Genomic DNA, 27,460 nt, shown 5'->3' on the forward strand with positions numbered 1-27,460 from the left:
TCTGGGTGGCTCAGTCAAATGTCCGACTCTTGATTTCAGCTCAGGTCATGATCTTAGGGTTGTGAGATCAGGCAGTGCATTGGGTTCCATGCTTAGTGGGAGTCTGCTTGAGAGTCTCTCCCTCTCTCCCTCTGCCCCTCCTCCTTCATGCGCGCTTGCATGCACACTCTCTCTTTCAAAAAAAAAAAAAAGGCAACTTCTTAGCCTAAGTTTCTGGAAACTTCATCTTTTTGTAAACATGCTTCCAGAGTAAAATATATTCATTCAACAAACATGTATTAAGTATTTATTCTCTCTATATAAATAGCAGGCTTTGATATAAGTAGGAATTTTTGGCTCTAAAGTTACAGTTTTTGCCTACAAAGGAACTTAAACCTGCGAGTGAAATTAGAGGGGCCAGATAATGTTAATTTTGTAAATCACTGTGCCATCTAAAATGGAAGGGGTGATGGGGACCACCTTATCTGATGGTTTTAAAGTATTTTCTGGTAAGCTCTAGGGGCTTATTAGTGTATGTATGAGAAGTGAGATAAGGAAAAAATGGGGTAAGTTTTCTCCACTTAGGATTCTATGAAAGTACTCTACCTTTATCTGCTTTAAGCTTCAGGAAGGTTCCATTTTAGGAAAGGATTCTACAGCTTCAAAAAAAAAAAACGAAATTTGAAAACAACTGACCTAATTAATCTCTCATTTTCATTGGGAAAACAGTGAAGGGTTTAGGAGGATAATTGTCTTGTCTAGAATCACTACCAGGCAGGACTAAGACTAGAAATGAGGTCTGCTCACTGAACCTGTTGCAACTTTTTACTTTTTTAAAGAACTCATCTTAAGGGATAGTTTTCTTCTAGTAAAGTAGCATTACTCTCCCCTCCCTTTCCTCAATACAGTGGATTATTATTCATAATTAATCATGAAGATTTTACAGTTCTTATCAAGATGTCAGGAAAAGCTACCTAAGTTTCTCTTTAAAGAAATCAGTACCCAGGGGCTTTTCAGCATCATCTAATACAGATAACTGATTAAAAGTACTAGAGCCTGTCCCCAAAACAAGCGGTTCCATTGATTTCCTTTGGGTATACAAATCAATAGGTATTATGTATTTCTACATCTGTGATCCATTGATGAAAATGTGGTTTTCATTGTTTTTTTTTTTTCTTTAGTTTTACTTCATTAGTCTTGGGCTGGATGCGTTTTGACAGGCCAAATAGATAACATCAAATGTGTCATTTGGAGAGTCTCAAGCTCTTAAGATATCCTTTCCCAGCTTTGATCTTCCACATACATTTTATTCATTAATAACTTGGCATCAAATTATACTATCCTGACATGTTCCTTTTGGAAAGAAGTATCTCAATATCTCTTATAGGTACATTCTAAAATGATATAAGGATACTTAGGCGTTTGCATAAGAGGACGTAAAATCTAATAATAAAATTGTTTTTACAGATCTTTGATGGAAAACAGATTCCACAGAGAATGGTTGATGGATGGAATGCATTTTTCTTTGATAAAACAGAAGAACTGGTAATTTTTTCATAGTCTTTATGTTATAGAATGCTCACTGATATGTGTTAGGATTTGCATAATTTAATAATTTTACTTATATTTGGGTTCCATATTTTGAGTAAGTATAGACCTCTCTTTCTTTTTTCTTACCTATAGAAAAAACGTTTACCTTCACTTGGAAAGAACACAGAAACATTAGGAGAGCTTTGGTTGGGACTGCTTCGCTTCTATACTGAAGAGTTTGATTTCAAGGAATATGTAATTAGCATTCGGCAGAAAAAGCTGTTGACAACTTTTGAGAAGCAGTGGACATCCAAATGCATTGCAATTGAAGGTAATCATTAGCTGACATTACTAATGACATTACTCATTAGCTGAGGAACAAAATAAAACAAAAAGCCAGTTTCATTTGGCAAGGAAATTGAAGGGAAAACTGAAAGCACGTTAGAATTTGGAAGATTCTTCCTCTTGATTTTTATGTTTCTGTCCTTTTATTATTTTTTCCCTCCCCCCCAATTTCTATCATTTTTAATCTATAATTTTAGAAGAATAATTTGCTGACTTGAATAGTCTGAGTTATATAGTATTACTCTCTAGTTATGGCTTGTATGTATATTTTGTTACAGTGAACAGAATTTTAAATCAAAAAATAAATATTTCTTTTCTAGATCCTTTTGACTTGAATCATAACCTTGGTGCTGGAGTTTCTAGAAAAAGTAAGTTTTAAATATAGAAATCCCCCGTTTTTAAAGCTTTTACACATTAAGGTCTGCATCTTTATTTTTTCTTCTTTTTTCAATAGTGACCAATTTTATCATGAAGGCATTTATCAATGGAAGGAAACTTTTTGGTACCCCCTTTTATCCACTCATTGGCAGAGAAGCTGTAAGTTTACATAATTTGGATTCTGAATCTTTTTTCATATAGAACTCCTTTTTTTGTGGTATAGGAAGCCTTATCCTATTTCCAAGTTGGTATTAGAAATAGGAGAAAGAGATGATTATACACTCCCTGTATTTTTTTTATTGCACTTATCATAGTTAATAATGAGGTATCTATTTGCTAAATTTTGTGTATCTGTTTGTTTAATTCTGTCTTCCCCATTAGACTATAGCTCCATGAGGACAAGGGTCTATTATGTTCTTCACCATCATATCTCCAGTACCTGTTAAGATGGCACATTGGATGTACCAAATAAGCATTTGTTGAATGAATGAAGGTAGTCAAGAGTCAGTATCCTTAAATTTTGAATTTGAGGTGCTGCCCACTGCCCCTCTTCCATCCCTAGAAATCTTGATGAAATTATAAAGAGAGAGGATGACACCAGAGAAATACTTTCTTACTTGCTGAGCCTTCTGCTCTAATTTTGGTGTAGCCCTGGTAACTGAATGTGATGGCATGGAGCTGAGAGGATTCCTTTTGCCTGAACTGGGTGGCATAGTATTTCCCATTCCTCTTGGTCTCACTCTCTTTTTTGCTTGCTTTCTAATGGGAGGAGGTCTAAATTTCACAGAGAAAGAAACTTCCAAGAGAAGCAATCTCAAGAGAGAAACTGTGTCTCTACTATTGCATAACGAATATCCTTGATCTTGTTCAGTACAGTTTCCACACTTTTTCTTTGGGATGTAGGGTAAGAAAAGCAGAAAAATCTACAGCTTTTTTCCCTTGTAGCACTGATTCTTGACCTTTTTTATTGTCCTGCCTCTTTGGGGGTGGGGGGTGATAATAATTATATTGGAGAGAAAGAAAATAATAGTAAAATTTGAAATGACACAGAAGTTGTGTAAGAACAAAATGTCAAACAAAAGGAAAATCCAACAATGATTTTACTAACATACTAATTAAAAAATAAATGAAGAGAGCATAGTCAGATCAAAACAAATCTGATGATGCACTGATAAAACATTTTACCTGAAAATTGTGGGAATTCCAACTATTAATGTGTATATGTGCATATGTTCTATAGGAACCTACCAGTTTCATGTGTCAGACTTTTTAGTAGAATATTAGAATCCTTAGTAAACTGCAAATGTGCTAATTTTAGTCTATGAATACAAAATTTTAGTAACTCTTAATAACTCAGTATAATAATATAATCGACTAATAGATATCAGTCTTTGGTCTTGAATATCAACCAGACATCAGTTTGAGGCCTATCTGAAGGGGCCTATGAGTCTGCTAACCATTTTTTGATCTACTTTTTTCTGTTTTAAAAGTCAATATATACTATTCTATGGCTTGTTTATACTAGGTTAACTGTTCTTCTTTGATGGACGTTTAGATTGTTTTTATTATATCAGTGTTACAGCTGATACTGTAGAAAGTATCCTTTAAAGTCTTTCATGCTTATACTTTCCATAGTAAAATATATTCTTTCAACACATGTTTATTGAATTCCTTCTTTGTTTTTTTTTAATTTTTTTGTTTATTTTTAGATTTTATTTATTTGTCAGAGAGAGAAAGAGAGAGTGAGCGCACAAGCAGGGGGAGTGCCAGGCAGAGGGAGAAGCAGACTCCTCGCTGAGCAGAGAGCCCAATGCGGGGCTTGATCCCAGGACCCTGGGATCATGACCTGAGCCAAATGCAGATGCTTAACTGACTAAGCCACTTAGGCATCCCTGAATTCCTACTTTGTACTGATTTCTCTGCTATGTACTAACTAGGCTTGTGGGCATACAAAATAGATGTGTTTCATTCCTACACTAATGAAAATGAAGACAAGTATATTTTCTTTTTTTTTTTTTTTTTTTAAAGATTTTATTTATTTATTTATTTGAGAGAGAGAGAATGAGAGAGAGAGAGAGCATGAGGGGGGGAGGGTCAGAGGGAGAAGCAGACTCCTCGCTGAGCAAGGAGCCGGATGCGGGACTCGATCCCGGGACTCCAGGATCATGACCTGAGCCGAAGGCAGTCGCTTAACCAACTGAGCCACCCAGGCGCCCAGACAAGTATATTTTCTATTTATTCATCTTTTCTGCTCACTCACATATTCCCTCTTCAACTATTCTTCTACATCATTAGGTCCTCTACTATATTGACCCTTATTCTCGCATTCTCTCAGCTATCTTGTGTCTTCATTTTTCTTCCCATTTAACTTAGATTTCCTGGTGTGCTCTCTGGCATATACTTTAAATTCCTTGGTACCATTGTCCTTCTCTTGCACCCTTATGTGTTCAACCTTACATGAATTCACCTTAGCTGCCATCTGTCTATGCTTTGGCAGCTAAGCACTATGAAAAAAAGTCCTAAAGCTAGGTGGTTTTATTTATATAATACAACTATAGTGTTTACCAGCCTAAATTAGACTTTCAGTACCATCTGACATTCTTAATACCTTTCTTTACTTACCTTTATATCCTATTTGATAAGAACTAATTCAGATTTTATTGTACTCAAAATTCAGTACCTGTTGCACTTTGTGTCCCACCTTTCACCTCTGCCCTTCTCACTCTTAGAGGTTTTCCCTATGAGACAAAGATAGTATCAGGTATTCCTTCAACTTTCTGTAAATCTATAAATCTGCCTGTATCTACAGATACATTTTCTTTATCAGAGACTAGTCCTTCATTTGCACTCTAGGTCTAATTCTTTACCTTGAATCTTCAATCTTTTCATCTGTGAAAAACATTTTCAAAGATAAAATATATAAAATGTAAGTGCAGATTAGCATTAACAGATGAACATTTTCTATTGATTTTAATGATAGGGAACACTAATTTTGAACCTCAGTTAAGTGAAATATCTCTCCCAGAAAGAATTCCTTTCTTCTTGGGGCACCTGGGTGGGTCAGTCAGTTAAGTGTCTGCCTTTGGCTTGGGTCATGATCCCAGGGTCCTGGGATTGAGCCCCGCATTGGGCTCCCTGCTCATCGGGCAGTCTGCTTCTCCCTCTCCCTCTGCTGCTCCCCTTGCTTGTGCTCTCTCGCTCTGTCAAATAAATAAATAAAATCTTAAAAAAAGAATTTCTTCTATTTAGTAAACTTACATTACAAAAAAATTATACTCAATTATTATTAGTAGTATATTTTGAAATTCTTCAATAAAAATTTAGTGGAAATTTGCTTTCTCTTATTATGTAAGTACTACATTAATGTCTTCAGTTTTGTCACAACCTAAAATATTTACTCTCTGGCCCTTTGCAGGAAAAGTTTGCTGGCCCTCAGGTCTAGGCCACCTTAACTGGGATGATAGAATGGAGAAAAGTAGATTAAAGAGAGATTCAGGAAGAAAATGGATATAACTTGTGATTAATTAGAGGCGATGGATGAAGGAGAGCAAGTTCAGGATGATTCCTAGGTTGACAAAGGCTTTTGTTTTGCCTTGGCAGAAAATATGATGATGAGGATTTTAATTAGCTATATTGGTTTCTTCAATAATAAATGTGAAGAATTACATCTTTCATCTTTTTTTTTTTTTTTTTTAAAGATTTTATTTATTTATTTGAGAGAGAGAGAATGAGAGACAGAGAGCATGAGAGGGAGGAGGGTCAGAGGGAGAAGCAGACTCCCCGCCGAGCAGGGAGCCTGATGCGGGACTCGATCCCAAGACTCCAGGATCATGACCTGAGCCGAAGGCAGTCGCTTAACCAACTGAGCCACCCAGGCGCCCTCTTTCATCTTTTTTTAACAATACAGCTTTATTGGTATAACTTACATCGAATAAAATTCACTAATATACAGTGAGCAGTTCATTCACTGGTTTACAGTATATTCACAGGATTCTGCAGCCATCACCACAATCTAATTTAGAACATTTTGTTTCTCTCTGAAGGAAACTGGGCCCATTAGCAGTCATTCCCCATTCCTTTTCTCTCCCACTCTTCAAACCATTGATCTGTTTTTTGTTTCTGTAGGTTTGCCTATGTGGACATTTCATATAATGGAATCATAAAATATGTAGCCTTGGGGCGCCTGGGTGGCTCAGTTGTTAAGCGTCTGCCTTCGGCTCAGGTCATGGTCCCAGGGTCCTGGGATCGAGCCCCGCATCAGGCTTCCTGCTCAGCGGGAAGCCTGCTTCTCCCTCTCCCACTCCCCCTGCTTGTGTTCCTGCTCCCCATCTCTCTCTCTCTTTCAAATAAATAAATAAAAAATCTTAAAAAAAAAAAAATGTAGCCTTTTGTGATCGGCTGCTTTCATTTGGCCTAACGTTCTCAGGGTTTGTTCATGTTGTAGCATGTATCACCACTTCATTCCTTTTATGGTTGAACAGTATTCCATTAAATGGAATATATCATATTTTATTTATCCATTCATCACCTTTGTTGGACATATGAGTTGTTTCTACTTTTTCATTCTTATGACTAATGCTGCTGTGAATATTTCTGCACAAATTTTTTTTGGATGTGTTTTCATTTCTTTTGGGTATATACCTAACAATTGCTGGTTCATTTTGACAAATTTATGTTTAACTTTCTGAGGTCCTGCCAAACTGTTCCATTTCATCTACATTCTTTCTCTTTTTTTTTTTTTTTAAAGATTTTATTTATTTGAGAGAGAGAGAATGAGAGAGAGAGCACATGAGAGGGGGGAGGGTCAGAGGGAGAAGCAGACTCCCTGCCAAGCAGGGAGCCTGATGCGGGACTCGATCCAGGGACTCCAGGATCATGACCTGAGCCGAAGGCAGTCGCTTAACCAACTGAGCCACCCAGGCACCCTACATCCTTTCTCTTTTTATGACAGCCATCCTAGTAGGTGTATCTCTTATACTTTTATCTTTGACTTTAGATAGATTTGAAGAGTGCTAAGTGGACATGTTCTCTAGCCTTCCAGAAATGTGGGTACTGTTATGACAAACTAGTCTTTGTAATAGTGCAAAACAAAACTGAGCTAAAGCTTAGAAGAATACGCTAGGTGGTAGGATAAAGGAAAAATGATCCTGGTACTTCTAAAACCTGGGAAAATGATTTACTTTGTATTGGTTCTCTACCTACTCTTCAGCTATACCCTGCTTTATATAATAAATGTTATATGTTCTTGAAATGTTATATGCAAATCCAATCATATTTTAAATAAACCAGAGGATTGCTTTATTGGCAGAGAGCTCTTTTGTAAAGAGAATAATTCTTTTCTAGAAATAGCCTGGTAAGGCAGAAAGCATGAGATTTGTAGTCAGACCAACTTAGCGTTAAATCCTGCTTACTTAACCAGCTTTTTTACTATGGGCAAATGACTCGAACTCTCTGAGCCTCTATTTCCTCATCTATAAATGAGGATGAAAATAGTATCTATTGAGTTATTATGCAAAGATGTCACAGATGAATGAAGAAATAATGTGGATGTAAAGTGGTTAGCACTGTTAGCAACTGTGATATTGATAATGATGGTTCTTTTTTTTCCCCTTTATTTATTTGAGAGAGAGAGAGCAGGGGGAGGAGTGGAGGGAGAGGGAGAAGGAGAGAAGCAGACTGCCTGCTGAGTGCAGAGCCCGACTGGAGTCTGGATCCCACGACCCCTGAGATCATGACCTAAGCTGAAATCAAGAGCTGGAACCTCAACCATCTGAGCCATCCAGGGGCCCCAGTGATGATAATTTTTTTTTTTTTAGGATTTTAAAAATTTATTTGACAGAGAAGGCGCACAAGCAGGGAGAGCAGCAGAGGGAGAGAGAGAAGCCGGCTCTCCACTGAGCAGAGGGCCTGATGGCGGGGCTCGATCCCAGGACCCTGGGATTATGACCTGAGCCGAAGGCAGACACTTAACTGACTGAGCCACCCAGGCGCCCCATTTCCTTTTTTTAAAACCACTTTTACATCTTGGTCTTCTTTCCATTTGGATTCCACAATTCATAGTGGTTTTTTTTTTCTAGTAAAGTTTTATTTTCTCCCTAGGAGTACTTCTTTGATTCCCGAGTATTAACAGATGGAGAACTGGCTCCCAATGATCGATGTTGTCGTGTGTGTGGAAAAATAGGCCACTACATGAAAGACTGCCCTAAAAGGAGAAGGTTGGCAAATGATTATATATCAACATTACAGGGAAAATAAATGTGAGGCCAATTGTAGCTATAACTGTGTTCATATATGTTTAAGTAAGAAGGTTCAGGGCTTTAAATTGGACATTAGGTAAAATGTATATCAGAGTGGAATTTTGTTAATAGAGTGAGATTTTTTTTGTGGCACACTGGTATCTCATTCATTTGTTCACTTATTCATTCAGTTTTTTTTTTTGTTTTTTTTAATTGAAGAAGCATTTATTGACACCTATTCTACTGGGGACTGTGCCAGGAGCCAGGAAAAAAAATGACCAAGTCATGGGGTTCTTGCTGAGTACCTCATAGTCCTGCAAATCAGTAATTAAAATATAATTAACTGAATCTTTGAGGTATTTACTGTGAGGTATACGTATATAATATATACCTTGAGGAATATACATCTCCACACCCCTGAAAATATATTTATGAAATAAACTTTCCTGTATTTTATATAGTCTCTTTAATAGGCCAGGAAAATCCTTTTTTTAGTTATTAAGTCTTGCCTAATATGAAGAGCTTAGAACTTTTCAGACAGAACTAACTCCTAGGTTCCATCAGTGCTATATACTGACTTAAATTTAGAGAAGACACTTGGTCTAAGCATCAGCTTCTCCCTCTGTAGAAGGGAGATAATAAATACCAACCTCTAAGGATTGTTATAAGATTAAAATATTCAATGTTAAAATTTTTTTCTAATTTATTATTGTATTATAAAACTACTGGAATACCCAGTTTCTGCCATATGAGTAGGTGTACTCTAAATGTGAGTTCCCTTGCCTTAAAAAAGGTGCATGATACAATGGGCATGTTAATCCCTTTATTGTGAGACTTTTGTATAGTTTAGTTTGCTCTGTGATTCATTCAGTTTACAAGTCCCTAGCCCCACATTATTGGTATCAGCAGTTTACTGTTTAGACTAAAGAAGAAAGACAGTGAAGAAGAGAAGGATGGGAATGAAGAGGAGAAAGATTCCCGAGACCTTGTTGACCCCCGAGACCTCCACGACACTCGAGAGTTTAGAGACCCCAGAGACCTCAGATGCTTTATATGTGGAGATGCAGGACATGTACGAAGGGAGTGCCCAGAGGTCAAGCTGGCCCGTCAGAGGAATAGCAGTGTGGCAGGTAAATAGAAAAAGCCAAAAATAGTTTTTGGTAGAAATAAGGTCATTTGTGTTGATGTCATTCTAAGGGCTCTGATTCCTCTCTGTTCCAAACTTAGCAATATGATTTTGGACCTTATAATTTCTTAAAGAGAGAAAATTTAGGTAGTCTTTTATTTTGAACAGTATTCATGTTCACTATTAAGGTCTTAGCAGTCTGTTGTATTCAGTAAACTCCCTTTAAGTATTCTTTCGATTTGAGTTATCTTCTTTATTCTTTCACTATCAAAAGATAATAAAAGTTAATTTTTTTTTCTGGAAACATATACAGGAGAAATTATATCTCTTCCCATTGCTCTTATGTGAGAGGGAGATCTGGAATTTTAAGAATTAGAAACCCAGATGACAGTTAAATGAAAGAAAAAATAGAGTATTTTAGAAGTGATTTCCAGTTACTCAGATTCTTGTTGCAGAAGGTATTTTCTTAAATACGTCGTCTCCTTTAGAAAGGAGTAATTGTCTTTTTGTTCTTGTTTCTACCACCAGTATATTTTTTTAGTGATTTGCAAGATTGAGAAATAGCTTTAAAAAAATTAGTTGTTACAAGTCCTTCACAAACATAATAATAGTTTTAAGTTTATAAAATCTCAGAGGGATTTGAGACTCTTTAACAGAGGAAGGGAGTTTATTGATTGTCATTTCTCTGTTGTTTATCTGTTGATTTTCTTTCTGATGTCTTCTCTTAGCAGCCCAGCTGGTCCGCAACCTTGTAAATGCCCAGCAGGTGGCTGGTTCAGCCCAGCAACAGGGTGATCAGTCCATAAGGACTAGACAGTCCTCAGAATGTGTAAGTACTCTGCCTGCAAATGGATTAGTTTTGGTAGAAAGATTGATTGGATTGATCTTTTAGCTGGCAAATATAGTCATCCAGATAACAGTGCTTTGTAGAGGTGTTCCTGCTAGGCACATGAGGTGGAATGAGCATTACCTTTGGAGTATTGCAGATCTGGGTTTTTATCTGTGGGGAAGCTACTTAACTTCATTGAGCCTGCCTTCTTATTTGTAAAATAAGTTAACAACTACCTAATGTATTTGTTGATTGGTTAAAATAAGGTAATTGAGGTTTCAGGCTTTGCCTAGTGGCAGATTATCAGCAACATTTATAAAAATAGACACAAAAATTGGAGATGTGTTAGGGGTTTAATATGTTAGGGCAATATATGCATGGCATTGGACTTGCTTGAAGCTTTTATGTGTCTTCTCATAGCTGATATGAATACCTAGTGAAATACATCCTGTGAAAGAAGAGTATTAAATTGGAGTTCAGATTCACAAGTTTCATATTAACTTTGCTGAGTTGCTCTTAACCTTTGTGTAAATCTGTATTCACTTTGCACTTCAATTGAATGCTTTCTTACTCTAAACCTGATACTGTGCTTTGGTGCTTCACACTTAGTCCTTTGGGTGGCCATGCGAAGTGGTAGGTATTAGTATGATCAAGTTTTACAAATTGGGAAGCTGAGAATAAGAGAAATTAAAAGATTCAAACCCAGGTCTAGGTAGCTTCAAAGCTGTTAACTATTAAACATGATGAATTTGGTATGATCTGTGTTTTAGAAAAAATTCTTACAGCATTTGAAGATCAATATAGGGAGAGTCTTGGAACAACATTTAGGGGCCCACTAACCCCACCTGTAATATTTGTATACATACTATGGGCCTGACATCTTCATAAATGTTATATAACAATAATAACAGCTAACATTGTTGATCGCTGTATGCCATATATATCTTTTTTACTGTTTCTTATAATAAAATATTGAAAAAGTACAGAAAATAATAAACATCCATGTGGTACCACCAGGCTTTAACAATTCTTAACATTGTGTTACCTTTATTAAAAAATTACCCATAGTCAATAATCCCTATGCATTCCTCTTGGATGCTGTTCCCATCTTAAAACCTTCCTACCATCCCTTCCTAGCTACTAAAATGTATCTACTATCCTGAATTTGGTATTTATATTTTCCACATGTATTGCCTAGTTAATCTACTCAAAAACCTATGAGATAGATTCTGCTTATTATTTATACATTACAGGTGAAGAAACTGAGATTTAAGTTTCTTACCTGAGCGCAGCACATACTTGGAACTAGAACTTGAACCCTCAGGCTCTGTCTCCAAAACCTATGCTCTAACCATTTTCCTCTGCTGCTTCTAACTTTTACCCTTTGCTTTAGCACTCAATTTTCTCTTACCTGAGATTTGGGTCAGAGTCTGTCTAATGGACATTGTTGTTCTGATGTCTCACAAAGCACTTTAACCTCAACATGTCTGGAATTTAACATACTTCTCTCCAAATTCCTAGACTTGCTGCTTCTTGCTCCTGTGTTCTCCATCTCATTGAATGATCCTACTCTCTAGTTTCCAGAACTACTCCCTTTCCCCCAACCCCCACATCTAAATCAGTCACCAACTCCTGTTATTTCTACATGTAAAAAATAGCTCACAGCTATTTGCTTCTCTGTCCCTATATTGTATTTCCCTAGCCTAGGTTACCATCATATCAGGGCTAGCCTTTTAATCACCCTCATTAGTCTTTTTGCCCCCGCACTCCCCACCCCCATGTTCTCTATTTCATTCCCATTAAGCCAGAATAATTTTTCTAAAATACAGATTGATCATGTTCCTGACCAGTTTGAAACCCTTCAGTGGTTTCTCAGTGCCCTCAGGATAAAAAGTCTTAACTGTAAGGTCTATGGGACCCTTCATTATCTTGTCCCTCTTTGGTTCTTCAACCTCAAATCTGCCATTCCCCTGCCCTTGTACTCCAGTAATAATAAACTGCTTTCAGAATCCAGTTACTTAAACAAGTCAGGTGTTCATGAGCCTATAGACCTTCAGTCATGTTGTTTCCTTTGCATGAAATACTCCTCCCCTTCCCTTATCCCTTCCCTCTTTTATCAGACTGATTGCTATTTACCCTTGTGTCTCAACTTAAAGGTCACTTCTCTGGGATGCTGTTCTTGATTTCCACTTTCATTCATCTTATCTTTTTTTCCTCCCAAAGTACATTGAGGTATTCCTGCTCTGTCTGGGATTTCCTTATAACACTACATCATACATTCTTTATCATAGTAATTGTTGTATTTGATTGTAATTGCTTATGTAATCTCTTCATCTGCTTTTTCTCCTTTCCCCCATAAACTTTAAGTTCCATGAGGGCATACATGTTAGTATTGTATTTTTAATACCTAGAACAATGCCCAGATATAACTGACACTCAGTTACTTGTTGAGGGACTGAATCAAAGTGGCTGTGAGATATTTAGATACAAGTTTCTAGTTACAGTTGGAATATGAGTTCTGCATGATGGGAATGACGTCTGGGCTCTTTCTTCTTTGGACAGTAAAAAGGTTTATAGGGTAATATATATGTCAGAGGGTTTGAGGGTCTCAGAGAAAATTCTATTTTTGTGTAAAATGAGGCTCTTACTCACTTCATAGAGTTGTGTTTATAATGTCCTAATAAAATAACTCCATAATTTTGTATTTAGATAATCTCTGCTTTTATAACATTAACATGTTTTTAAATTAATTTTAAAATGTTATCTTTTTCTCTTTGCAGTCTGATTCACCATCTTATTCTCCTCAGCCCCAGCCGTTTCCACAGAACTCTTCCCAATCAGCTGCCATTACTCAGTCTCCATCCCAGCCAGGATCCCAACCCAAGCTTGGCCCACCTCAGCAGGGAGCCCAGCCCCCCCATCAGGTCCAGATGCCTGTGTATAACTTTCCCCAGTCACCACCAGCTCAGTATTCTCCCATGCACAATATGGGATTGTTGCCAATGCACCCTCTCCAGATCCCTGCCCCATCCTGGCCTATCCACGGTCCAGTGATCCACTCTGCACCAGGCAGTGCCCCCAGCAATATTGGCCTGAACGATCCCAGCATCATCTTTGCACAGCCTGCTGCCAGACCTGTGGCGATCCCTAACTCCTCTCATGATGGACACTGGCCTCGTACTGTGGCTCCAAATTCCCTGGTGAACAATGGTACAGTGGGGAATTCGGGTAACCCTTCCTTTTCTTCTTTCGCATCTGTCTATAGAAATGGGTGATTGGTATTATTGGTTGAACTTGGGGAAATAAATATGAGGAAAATAATGGCAAGCAATATTTATGAGGGGCAGTATAGGATTAGATAAAGAGTATGGGCTGTGGATTCACACTGTCTGGATTTGAATCCTAGCCCTGCCATTTATTATGTGGCATTAGGCAGTTGCTCAGTCTTTTTGTGCATTGGTTTCATCCTTAAAATAGCGATATTAATAGCATCTAAGGCACAGGGATGTTGTGAATATTAAATGAGGTAATATACATAAATGTTACTTTAAATTTTCACTGCAATCCAGCTCGGTGTAGGGTATTATTAAAACTAATTTTATAGTTGAGGAAATTGCAGGGTTAAGTAACTTAATTATCACGCTTTCATAATTAATCATAGTAGATCCAGGATTTAAACCAATTTCTTTCTTCAAAACCTGTGCTCTTTGCCCTAGACTCTTACTATCTCCCAGTAAGGAGCAATTCTTTAAAAAGATATTAGTAGCACTTTGTAGCATTAAAAAATACTAGTTTTTTCCTGATTTATAGAAATACATTTTCATTATAGAACATACGAATAATAAAATATAATCCATATTCTCAATTCGTAGACATAACTCCGTGTAATATTTAGGTGTCTTATGATCCAGTCATTTAAAAAATATTTGCATAATTAAAATATTTGATAAACCATAAATCTTGTTTTATATCCAGCTTTTTAGTTGATAATTTTTTACACTTGATCTTAGCCAAAAGACCGAGAAGCGATAGTTGGTAATTTTTTAAGAGATTTATTTATTTTAGAGAGAAAGAGAGAGAGAAAGTGCACGAGTAGGAGGGGCAGAGGGAGAGGGAGAGAGAATCTCAAGCAGATCCACACTGAGCGTGGAGCCTGACATGGGGCTCGATCTCATGACTCTTAGATCACAACCTGAGCCAAAACTATGAGGCAGATGCCCAACCAGGAGCCCCAATAATATTTTTATTTTAAAAACTCCATTATTGAAAATTTGAAATGTATACAAAAGAGAGAGTAGAGTATGATGAACCTATCCCCCATTACCCAGCTTTTAACAGTTACCAGTAGTTGCTAGTCCTTGGCTCCTTTACTACTTTTATTTTTTGTTTTTTTAAAGATTTATTTATTTTAGGGGGTTAGAGGCAGAGGGAGAGGGAGAGAATCTCAAGCAGACTCCCTGCTGAGCATGGAGCCTAACATGCGTCTTGATCCCACAACCTCAAGATCATGCCCTGAGCCGAAGTGAAGAGTTGGATGCTTAACTGGCTGAGCCACTCAGGCGACCCACTCCTTTTCCTCATTTAAAAAAAACTTTTGGGGGCACCTGGGTGGCTCAGATGGTTAAGCGTCTGCCTTTGGCTCGGGTCATGATGGCAGGGTCCTGGGATTGAGCCCCGTGTCAGGCTCCCTGCTCAGTGGGGAGCCTGCTTCTTCCTCTCCCTCTGCCATTCCCTCCACTTGTGCTCTCTGGCTCTCTCTGTCAAATAAATAAATAAAATCTTTAAAAAAAATAAAAAATAAAAAAAGCTTTTGGCTTTAGTATTTAATCAAATCTCAGGCATTGGATCAAATTTCTGTATAAACTTGTTTGTATTTCTTAAAAAAAACCACACACACACAAGACTATTCCCATACCCAGTATCCTCTAATACCCAGTCCTTGTTCATTTTTACCTGTTTTTCTAAAATTGTTGATCTTTTTTTGAATCAGAATTCAAACAAAGCCCCATACATTATATGCGGTTGTTATATCTCTTAAGCCTCCTTTAATTTATAACAGTTTCCCCTCATTATTTTTCTCCCATATAAACTGTTTATTAAAGAAACTATAGAACTCCTACATTCTAGTGTTGGCTGAATTTTATTTTTGTGACATTGTTTGAAATGTACCTCTATGCCCATATTTTCTGTAAATTGTTAGTTAGGTCCAGAGTCTGGATTAGATTCAGGTTATTTTTTTTAGTAAGAATTTTACTTTTTGGTTGGTGCTATATGGTTCCTGTTCCCTTATTTCAAAAAGAACTTTCTGTTATCTTTTAGTGACCTAAGATTGATCAATGAGTTGGATATCCATTATACAGTTCATTAATTTTTTTTTTTTTTAAGATTTTATTTATTTATTTGACAGAGCAAGAGAGCACAAGCTGCGGGAACAGTAGGAGGGAGAGGGAGAAGCAGGCTCCCCGCCAAGCAGGGAGCCCGATGCGGGGCTCGATCCCAGGACCCTGGGATCATGACCTGAGCCGAAGGCAGACGCTTAACCATCTGAGCCACCCAGGCGCCCCTCATTAATTTTTACATAATAATCGTAGCTGTTGATAATTATTGCTGATAACCATTTAGTTCACTAAGGGTTGTAAAATGATTTTCTATTCACTATTTGTGATTCTTCTATAAAGAACTTTTCCTTATTAACTACTTGATTATCTTGAAATATAGTATGTATAGGAAAAGTAGACTGAGCTTGACTCTTCTCCCTTTATCAGTTTTCAAAAAAATTTTAGTACTTTTTATTTTTTATTTTTTTTAATTTTTATTTTTTTATTAGAGAGAGTGAGAGAGAGAGCACAAGAGGGGGTAGGGTCAGAGGGAGGAGCAGACTCCCTGCTGAGCAGCGAGCCCGATGCGGGACTCGATCCCTGGACTTCCGGGATCATGACCTGAGCCGAAGGCAGTCGCTCAACCAACTGAGCCACCCAGGCACCCAATTTAGTACTTTTTTTTTTTTTTTTTTAAAGATTTTATTTGTTTTTTGACAGAGGGAGACACAGTGGGAGAGGGAACACAAGCAAGGGGTGTGGGAGAAGGAGAAGCAGGCTTCCCGCGGAGCAGGGAGCCCGATGTGGGGCTCGATCCCAGGACCCTGGGATCACGACCCGAGCCGAAGGCAGACACTTAACGACTGAGCCACCCAGGCGCCCCCCAATTTAGTACTTTTTAAACAAAAATAGGCTATTGCTTTAGAGCACCATGATGGAGGAGGTATCTCTGAACTCTTCTGAAACAATATAGATAATGTATTGTGCTGAGCAGAAATGCCAGAATGTGGGAACTCATTTAGATTTCCAAGGTCAAAGGATATATGGCATACATGGCTGTTCTAACGTGATCTCTGCTTCTGTCATTCAACAAGTGTTTATTGTATATATGCCATGACATGTACCATGATCGTTACTGAGTTATATAATCATGAACACAGACCCAGTGTCTTGCCCTTTGGTATAGTGGCTTGGTTTTCACAGTTTTAGTCCTTCCTGTACCACCACTAGTTGATCTCTTTCAGCCTTAATGAACTAATTAACATCCCACATACCATACGGTCTCTTATCCCTAATTCTTTACTTAATTTGTTCATCTGCCTGGAAAGTCCTCTCCCTTATATTTCTCTTGCCTACTCTCACCTTTTGCTTTGCTCCAAAACTTGGCTAACTCACCCCCCATTTTTAAATTTAGCTCACTTTCTGTAGGATGCCCATAACTCTTATTGCTTCTGTCCTCCAGTTGTGTTAGCAATCCTTTCTCTCCTCCATGTTTGTATTATGAAAATATTTGTTTGTGAAAAATGGCCAAGGGAGATTGGAATATATTCTAAGAAATACCCTTTTATGTCAAACATCATTTCTCAGTTGATCTGGACCCCAATATGTATACCCAGTCTCATTTAAAGAAAAAAATATACCCTGTAGTATAGCTTCAGCTCTTAGTTGTAACTTGATTTTATGAACTTTCAGTGAACCAGCTGCTTTGTTTTTCTGGTTACCTCCTGAGAAAACTGAGCTTGTTAAGAATGTGGCTAGTATGGGTTTTAAGTTTTCTTGCTGTGTACTCCTCCCTATCTGGTACCTCCTAATTTGCATTCCTGCTAGGAAGTTTAGTGAATGAGGACAGTGTCTTTCAGATTATTTCCTGCCACATTATGATCCTGAATGAGAAAAGCCACCAAAAATGATCCAAAGGATTGAGTAAGTACTTTGAAAAGATGTAATTTGAGCGGTGCCTGGGTGGCTCAGTCGTAAAGCGTCTGCCTTCGGCTCAGGTCATGATCTCAGGGTCCTGGGATCGAGCCCCGCATCGGGCTCCCTCCTCGGTGGGAAGCCTGCTTCTCCCTGTCCTACTCCCCCTGTTTGTGCTCCTGCTCTATCTCTCTCTCTCTCTGTCAAATAAATAAATAAATAAATAAATAAATAAATAAATCAATCAATCTTAAAAAAAAAAGATGTACTTACAGATACATCTTTTTTTTTTTAATTTCTCATTGTTTTTTTTTTCTTTTTTATTATGTTATGTTAATCACCATACATTACATCATTAGTTTTTGATGTAGTGTTCCATGATTACAGATACATATTAAAGGGAAGTAGATTGTGGGGTGGTTTGCCATAGAAAGACTAGCACTCATATTTTTTTGAGTTCCTACTTACATACCAGAACTTGTGTAAGCCACGCTACTTTTTATTATCTAATTTAATCCTCACAATAGCCTGAGGTACATAATTGAATCTTAGTAATTTTTGAAACTGGGATTTGAATATCAACCTGGTTGGCTCCAAAGCCCAAGTTCTCAACCATTACACGAAGTGCTTTAGCTTCTAATAGAATCACCTTCGAGGCCATGATAGAGTTGTTTCTAAGATAGTTGGCATTGTCTTTAGTAGGATAAAATGTAAGTTCCTTAATGATGTACTATAGTTCTTTGAAATGTAAATCCTACCTTACCTGTCCAGACTTTTTTCTTATCACTACCTACCTTACTCCTTTCTCTGTATCACTGATTGTTTGCAGCTTCCCAAACTTGCTGTGCTTTCCTATTTCTGGCTGTTGTACATGCTATTCCTTCTGTCTAAAATGTGCCTTCTTTGCCCCATTTTGCCTAACTTGTTCCTTGTGCTTTAAAATTCAATTTAGTTAATCATCTTAGGAAAACCATCTCTATCTTTGAATCAAATGTGTTAGCCCCTTCTTTAGAACACCTTCCACCCATCTGTTATAGCAGTGACCACATATTATATGTCGTCTTCTTGTATGTCTCTTTTATGAATAATTTGAGCACATTTACAGTGTTTGATTCTTTTTGGTATCCTCTGCATTTAGCATTGTTCTTGTTCAGTGGTAGGTACTCAATAAATTTTTGTGGAATGAAGGAATATTTAAATGAACAAACTGATGTTTTAAAGTATGTCTTTCCTGTCTTGTTGAAATGCAGAGCCAGGCTTTCCAGGACTAAATCCTCCAATTCCTTGGGAACATGCACCACGTCCCCATTTCCCTCTTGTCCCAGCTTCGTGGCCTTATGGTTTGCATCAAAACTTCATGCATCAGGGAAATGCCAGATTTCAGCCCAACAAACCATTCTATACTCAAGGTACCGTTGCTTACAAATTCATTAACCGGCTGGGTGGGTTTAGTTCTGGGACAAGGAAGCTATGTGAAGGCCAGGAACAAGGAGCGAAATTTTATGCATTCGATAAACATTTATTGAGAGAGCATACTGTGTGTCACACTGTGCTAGGTGCTTATTGTTCAAGCAAGAATTAAGTAAAACCTGTATACCTAATGCACATTTTATTAGGAGAGCCAGACATGTAAAATAAACAAGGATAGGAGCTTAGAGGGAATCAGTTAATGTTATCCTAGCAGAGATATAATAGGAGATAGGGACACCAAGGATCAATTCACACAAGATTTTGACATTTGAACTAGATTGTGAAAGAGAGAAAGGATTTTTTTTTCCCTAGAGATTTTTTAGAGATGACAGGTGAAGAGAGTTCTTAGCTGAGGGAATAATATATGCAAAGTCAATGATATTTGTCTGACATAATGAGAAAAAAGGAGAAAATAATAGGGCTAGAGTATAAAGTAAATGGGAAAGATGTGTAGGTGATGAGGTTAGAGAAGGTAGGCTGAGGCCATATTACGTAGAAGTTTTTGGGACTCAGTTTAGTAAATAGTGGGGATCTAATAGAAGTTTTTGTTTTTTGTTTTTTTTTTTTTTCTAATAGAAGTTTTTGAATTGAGTAGTGACATAGTCAGATTCGTTCTGTTGAACTAAGACTTGAATGACATTAGAATTCATTATATTTTGTTGGTGCTGATGTACCAATAATGGCTTTGATCTAAGTAATGAATATTACAAACTAAGGAATACTTGTAGCATTTTATCTAGCCTGCTTGCCTCAAAGGTATTTTAGTTCTAATAGGGAAAGTCTGAGTCTGGCCCTCAGCTCTTAGTTAACCTAGGAATTAAAAAACTAGAGTCAAAGTTATTACACTTAAACTAGGAGTTCAAGAAATTAAAGAAAGGCACTCAGTAAATGTTGACTGAATGAAATGATAACTTTAAGGGGAAATCCCTGGTACAGGTTTCAGACTTGATTCCATTTAAGCGTTCCTAAACTATCCCATTTACTGCTGGGACATCCCTGTACTATAGAGTGGCAGAACATTGAGTATGGTGGGCTTATTCTTCTGAGTAAAGAACTGGGGTTGAGGAAAGTTACTTTTGGTCATACAAACTCTTTTAGGGCTCAGTGGGGTTGTGGGGGGAGTCGGAAGTTCTTCCCTGGTGAATTTGTTCCCCTTGTTTCCTCCCCTTCACTTCTCTTTTCTTTCACATACCTACATTTCCCTTCTGTCCTCCTCCTTCCCCTGCTAAATGTTTTTGACATGCTTTATCTCCTCTTTACTGTATAAATAGAAAAAAAGAACTAGCTACAAGTTAAATTCTAAGGGTTGTCAGTTAAATAGGCACAAGCCTTTCAGTTTCCTGTCTGTGTTGTGTCCAACAGACAGATGTGCCACCCGTCGGTGTAGAGAGCGTTGTCCCCACCCACCAAGAGGAAACGTGTCGGAGTAATGCGAGTCCATTTTCTTTCAGCTGGTCTACCGATGCACAGCAACCAGCCAATCCTGCTGTCTCAAGGGTATCCGTACCTCAATGTCAGTTACATTCAGCAGAAAAAGTGACATTTAATGGAAAGCAAAACAAATCAGGTCCTGATTTAAAATTTTAACACGTTTAGATAGCTTATTTAAATTCTAAGACTGTTTTTAAAGACTGTATTATTTGTATATAAATATGAACTATAGTTTTTACTAGTATCACCAAATTGAGTGATACAAATTTCATCTATTTTATTACCCTATTTTTAAGGGAATTTTATGTTTTGTTTAATCTTGATGAATTGTATAAAGAGAGAATTTAAAAATTACATTCTTTATTTTCTATTAGCTGTATTCATACTTTGGTTGCTTCAGACTTTATATATATTGTTCTTAAGAATTAGGAAAAACTTTCATGTGTTTTAAATTTGTCACTTCTATTCTTTACAGAACCTTGTAGTGCCAAAAACTTTTTAAAAGGTAAAAAAAAAAAAAAATAAAACTACAACGTGAAGATTCAGAATTTTTTTCTTTTACATTCTTGTATATTGAAAATACTCAAACTTGAACAGAAAGTTGTTTTTGTCTGTATTTGAAGTAATTCTATTTTAAGTTAATAAATCTTTTTGACAAGAGTCAAATTTGGTTAATTCACATGGTTGTTAGATCATGGAAATATAATGTAACAATTAGGACATTTGTTTTACTCTCCATGAATAGAGTATTCTAAATTACAGACTTAGTTTTAGAGATCAAGGATCTTTTTTTGTCTTTTATTTTACTGGATCTTCACAACACCCAATGAAGTTGACAGAAACATATGCTATCTCCATTCTATCATTGAGAAAACTGAGGTGCAAAACAATAAAATGAAATCCAAGGTAGCACACTTTTATGTTGGAAAGAGAATTGAAACAGATCTTTTGAAGGAGAGTTTTTAAATGGTGAGACTGATACTGGCAATTAGAGTGGAGGAAAGATATTTCTTATTTACTGAGGTACCAGTGTGTGCCAGGCTATCCATTTTGAATTCTTTTACTCCCCAGAATGCACACTTGCCAGGATGGTTTTTACCAATAATCACTGATTATAGTTGAAATTAAAACTTGTGTTGTTGGTGGTATTTTGGTACATTGAGGTTGAGGTCATTTTGTCTAAAATCCCCAGTTATATATTTGCCAGGGATTTTGGACTAAATGATCCTATAGATTTGGAAATCTGCAGAATAAGTAAATACAAATGTATTTTAAGGGCAGTGTATTATCTTTGTTCTGCTTTCTCAGATATGCATTACTTAAATAGGAGACTACCTGGGCTTTTGCCATATTTTCCAGCTTGGAAGATGCTTGAAATCTATTGCGGGAGGTTGAGGGCTTTCCTGCCGTATTTGCAGTCCTGAAAAGGTATTTATTAAATGTTAAGATCAGGTGTATTTACTGTTAGTTTTTAAAACTTCATTATTTCTCAGAATCCTACTAAATAATGGAGTTCACTCATTTGTTTTTTTAATGAGATAGCTGGCCCAGTGTATATTTTTGTGTTAAAATATAGGCATACCTCGGAAGTCTTGCAGGTTAGGTCCTAGATCACTGGAATAAAGTATCACAATAAAGTGAGTCACACGCCTTTTTTGATTTTCCCAGTGCATATTGAAGTTATGTTTATACTGTAGTTGATTAAGTGTGCAAGAATATACATCTTAATTAAAACATTACTTTTATTGCTAAAAAAATGCTAACCATCAGCTGAGCTTCAGTGAGTTGTAGTGTTTTTGCTGGTGGAGGGTCTTGACTTGATGTAGATGAGTGCTGACTGATCAGGGTGGTGGTTGCTGAAGGTTGGGGTGGTTGTGGCAATTTCTTAAAATAAGACAGTGAAGTTTGCCACATTGATTGACTTTTCCTTTCACTTGAACACTTAGGGCCATTGTAGGGTCATAAATTAGCCTAATTTCAGTATTGTGTCTCAGGGAATAGGGAAGTCCAAGGAGAGGGAGACAGGGTAATGGCCAGTCAGTAGAGCAGTCAGAATACACACATTTATTAAGTTTGCTGTCTTATATGGGCATGGTTTGTGGCACCCCAAACCACGGCACGGATCACTGTGACAAATATAATAATAAAAAAGTTTGAAATACTGCGAGAATTACCAAAATGTGATAGACACAAAGTTGTCAAATGCCATTAGACAAAAGGTACCAGTATACTTGCTCGATGCAGGGCTGTCATAAACCTTCAATTTATTAATGAGTTTTGGTTTGTTTTTTTAATCTGTGAAGGTGCAATAAAGTGAAGTGCAGGAGAACAAGGAATGCTGGTATGACTTGGAGCATTCAGGATTTTTTTAAAAAGTTAGTTTTCATATATTTAGTCTTGGAGAACAGACGATGAGGTGTACAGGATGTTCATTTTGCTATTCTTTTGTCTATATTTGAAATTTTTATTGGAAAAAAATCTCCAACAAGAGACTGCCCCCAGCTCAGCCTTACTTTCTAAAGGAAGGCATTTTACCACCTGGCAAAAGGTACTTTTGGGGCAAAAGTAACCTAGGTTTTAATTATATGACAGTGTTCTACATAGTAACTTTCAGCATCTCACTTGTCCCTCCTTCAGCAATTACCAGTCCTCAATAAATGGCAAAACTGTACCAAGTGGAAAAATAGAATACTCTTAGTTTGTAATTTATACAGTAGTATCTCAGTTTTAGAAGTTTGCAAACTTCTCATAGTTTTTGATTGTGAATTCAAATTCATTGTAGAGCGATTGAAGTGCCCAAATTATCAATTTTACAGAGTACACACACACACACCACACTTAAGATCATATTGTTTTGAAATGTTTTGTATAATGTTTAATGACATGGAGAGATTAATATTTTCATTGTCATTAAAGATTATTCAAAAGTATGAATATTAATAATGTACCATTTATTTTAGTCCCCTACAGATGGGACATTTCTGCTTTTTTCCTCCTATATAAAAAATATGTAAAGTGATGGGATAAAGCTATTTTTGTGTATATAATTCTAGTATGGTGAATTTATATATTTATATATGGGATTATTAGGTTAAAGGATACAAGTTCTAAGGTTCCTGCTATATATTACTAAATTGCCCTCCCGGAAAGTGGTTACCATTTTGTGGTCCCAACAAACAATATATAAAATGTGTTGGTAAGCTTATAAAATAGCTTTAAAGTCCAAACAATTCATTTTTTTCCCTTGTAAAGGATAATTTAAATGTGTTTAAGAAAGGAACATTAAAGAACAAAGTATAAAAACCACCCAAAAGTCCATCATCAACCAGAAATAAATACTATTAAGAGCTGATGAACTTCATTCATTCCACCTCTTTTTTTTTTTTTTATTTATTTAAGTCATCTTTACACCCAACGTGGGGTTCAGACTCATGACTGAGATCAAGAGCCACACGCTCTTCCAACTGAGCCAGCCAGGCGTCCCTCTCCACCCCCAGCTGTCTTTCTTAAACATACATACCTACAAAGAGTTTTACAAAAGTGGGCTCATACGCTATATTTACTAAATATAGCAAATTAATTTTACTTGGATCTAAAAAAAGAAAAAATGTGAAAGAAATGCTCAACTTTAAAAAAAAGCTTTTTCTATGGTAGTTCTAAAAGATTCCTCTTGAAATTAAGGACAATTACAGAAAACATTAAAGAGGCTAGAGTTATTTTTTCCTAGTTCTCACATATGTTTTAATTAAAAACCATGTATGACTCCTGTTATGAAAAATGAAATCAGCACACTTAACAGTTCCTCTACTTCTTGGTTATATTACTTCTTACATAGACAATGTTCACATATAAGTTGAGCCCTGGGCGCCTGGGTGGCTCAGTCGGTTAAGCGACTGCCTTCGGCTCAGGTCATGATCCTGGAGTCCCTGGATCGAGTCCCACATCGGGCTCCCTGCTCGGCAGGGAGTCTGCTTCTCCCTCTGACCCTCCCCCCTCTCATGTGCTCTCTCTCATTCTCTCTCTCTCAAATAAATAAATAAAATCTTTAAAAAAAAAAAAAAAATAAGTTGAGCCCTAAAATTATTTCCCATTATTTAGTCTTTAAAATGTTTGGTACCACTCCTTTTACTGCTTTTTTCGAAGTCCTTAATTTGATCTCTTGTTGGATAACTTCATTATCAGGCAGTTTTTTCCCAAGTGAATAGAATGCCTATTCTCTTTACATTTTAAAGAAAACAGCTTTGCCTAGGTATGAAATTCCTGTCACTCTTCATTTTCCGCAGACCTCTAGAGCCTTTTGCTTCATTGCCTTATGAAGTTTGCTATGAGACCAGCCTGATTTTTCCCCCCCCTTATTATATAGGACTTGATTTCTCTGCTTAGATGTCCCTATAATCCTTTGTCTTAAATTCATTAGGATATTTCTTGATTACTCTTTATTATTTCAAGAAAATTTTCTTGTATCTGGACATTTAATGTACTCAATTCTCTTCATCAGGAATGTGAATTATGCATATGTAGGATTTCAATTGTTTTATTATCTTTGTAGCTTTTAAGTTTATTATTTTCCATTTTTATTTCCTCCAGCCTATTTTCTCTATGCTTTATGTTTATTTTATACACTATAGTATCTAATAAGGCTTTTATTTTTCAATTTTTCAAATCATTTTCTACTAAGCTTATTTCCCATCTCTTACCTTTTAATACCATCTTTGAACTTGTATACTTTGCATTTTTGGGGGTTTTTTGAAAAGATTTTTATTTATTTGAGAGAGAGAACATAGCTGGGGAGTGGTACAGGGAGAAGCAGGCTTCCCGCCTAGTAGAGAGCCCGATGTGGGGCTCGATCCCAGGACTCTGGGATCATGACCTGAGCTGAAGGCAGACGCTTAACGACAGCCACCTAGGCGCCCCTGATCATTCTTTTCTGACTAATGCTTATTTAACCTTAGGTCATACACAGGTCAATCTATATAATGGAAATAACAGAAAGGGGCTAGGGGAATGAGCTTTAAATTTAAAAGTTGGGTTGTTGGGGCGCCTGGGTGGCTCAGTCGGTTAAGCGTCTGCCTTTGGCTCAGGTCATGATCCCAGGGTTCTGGGATCAAGTCCCGCATCTGGCTCTCTGCTTAGTGGGGAGTCTGCTTCTCCCACTCCCTCTGATCTCTCTCACTTTCGCTCCTTCTCAAATAAATAAAATCTTAAAAAAAAAAAAGTTGGGTTGTTATACTGGAAGACTTTCGCCAAATTAATTGTGGGTAGTGAAATAAATTTAGTGGTTTACACCCAATATTAAAAACATACTAAAAAAAATACAGGAAATATTTTGCATAAGGAATTTTTTTTTTCCTGAAATTTGTTTCAACAGTTACAGAATATATGTTACAGAGGTAAAATATAAAATGTTCCTTAATATTGGCTAGTCAAAGTTACAAAGCTATAGTTCTAGGGCCTCGTCTAGTTAGGCTAGCACATAGATGACAGAAATCGCCCTCAGCAAAATTTGCCCTTAAGCTCCATCTCCTCTGCAGTTCTGTAATTTACCACACCAATCTCTAGAGAGATGTTCAACATATCCCACTCAAGAACTCTTAGCTCTTTGAAATAATGAAAGAATAGGAACAATCTGCTTCCTGCAATAGGTTGGCTGTGTTACTAGAAATTTGGTTCAGATTTCACCATATACCTGAATAAGTATGCATTAAGTTGATAGTTTGGGGAGGCTTATTTCTGTTATTAAAAGTTGTTCGGGTTTTTGGGGGGCAGGTTTTGAATTTTTGAATCTTATATTTTAAAGTGAATATTTTAACAATAATACTGGATGATAACTTGGTTGGTCTACAGGTCATTAAGCCAGAAGACATTTCTTTCCATCTAGCTCACTTTGGTAAAGAAATAACTGCTAGGTCTCAATAACAAATATAAATAGAGGTGCTTATATTTAATTCTTAAAGGCAGTCCTATATATAGTTGTGTAATGGATAACAATAGCTCTTATGGTCAACTTTTATTAGCTCAAGTATTATCAGGAATCACTGAGGAACGTGAAATCTCAACTATCCCAAAATGCTTTAATATTGCCAAGTCCTTCAGTTCAATAGCAAGCAAAAGAATATTTATCATATGACCAGATATAACTTCCTGAGAAACTGGATCCTATGAGGCAGTTGGTCTCCATAATTCTTGCTGAGTCCAGAGCTGCAGGAAGTCAAATCACTCCCCCTCCCCCATTCCTTTTTTTCACTTTTCCGTTTTTAGAGGAGGAAAGGTAAGTACTGGTAGACTGAACTCTTCTAGCAAAGATCCCAGCACCCTCTTGATTATCAGTGCCCATGGACACTCTGCATTTCTTATTTTGCTTCTGAACCCTCAGACCCTTAGCTTCTTTGCCATACTGTCTCCTAACTTTCTGAGTGGTTCATTTTCAGTTGGTTGATTGCAGTGCTTCCTCTCACCAGTGTTGAGTGTTGCCAATGATTCTGTTGTTGGCTTTTCTTACATAAACACTTCCTGGGCAATCCCATATAATTCTGCATATTCCACAGTTACCTAAATATTGTCAGTTCAGGGTTAGATCACTATGTTCAACTCCAGTTCCTAACAACCTGGGCTTTATCTAGTTATACCATGGCAGCCTCTAATTACACTTTAGGATAAATCGAATGCATCACTTTTTACTACCAACACAACTATGACCACATGCCCCTGTAAAGCCTGGCCTCTTCCTGCTGTATTTTGTAGCTCTGTGAATGAATGGCACTATTTTCCAGCAATTCAGGTCAAAACCCCGAGTGGTATTAGATACTTTCCTCTTCTTTTCAATCTTGTTGCTCTACTGCTACTGACTATACTTGGATAATGTCAGTGCTTACAAGATAAAGGCTGCGCACCATAACCTAGAATT

General features: G+C 37.0%; 1 protein-coding gene across 9 annotated transcripts in view; it reads left to right on the forward strand.

Moving 5' to 3' along the window:
* Window positions 1–21,331, forward strand: part of TUT4 (terminal uridylyl transferase 4) — a 124,635-nt gene extending 103,304 nt beyond the window's left edge. For 3 of the 9 annotated variants that reach the window (XM_078073150.1, XM_078073149.1, XM_078073157.1), the window contains 10 exons: window positions 1,447–1,524; window positions 1,663–1,840; window positions 2,175–2,222; window positions 2,309–2,391; window positions 8,332–8,447; window positions 9,375–9,598; window positions 10,323–10,423; window positions 13,204–13,651; window positions 18,906–19,064; window positions 20,577–21,331. In XM_078073150.1, the coding sequence (XP_077929276.1) occupies window positions 1,447–1,524; window positions 1,663–1,840; window positions 2,175–2,222; window positions 2,309–2,391; window positions 8,332–8,447; window positions 9,375–9,598; window positions 10,323–10,423; window positions 13,204–13,651; window positions 18,906–19,064; window positions 20,577–20,665 (1,524 nt within the window). In that variant the 3' untranslated portion in view covers window positions 20,666–21,331. Of the gene's footprint in view, window positions 1–1,446; window positions 1,525–1,662; window positions 1,841–2,174; window positions 2,223–2,308; window positions 2,392–8,331; window positions 8,448–9,374; window positions 9,599–10,322; window positions 10,424–13,203; window positions 13,652–18,905; window positions 19,065–20,487 lie in introns of all 9 variants that reach the window. The other 6 variants (XM_078073154.1, XM_078073153.1, XM_078073155.1 and 3 more) reach the window with 6 other exon arrangements.
* The last annotated feature ends 6,129 nt before the right edge of the window (window positions 21,332–27,460 follow it).

Source organism: Halichoerus grypus, chromosome 5, assembly GCF_964656455.1.
Source record: "Halichoerus grypus chromosome 5, mHalGry1.hap1.1, whole genome shotgun sequence".
NCBI classification, from domain to species: Eukaryota; Metazoa; Chordata; class Mammalia; order Carnivora; family Phocidae; genus Halichoerus; species Halichoerus grypus.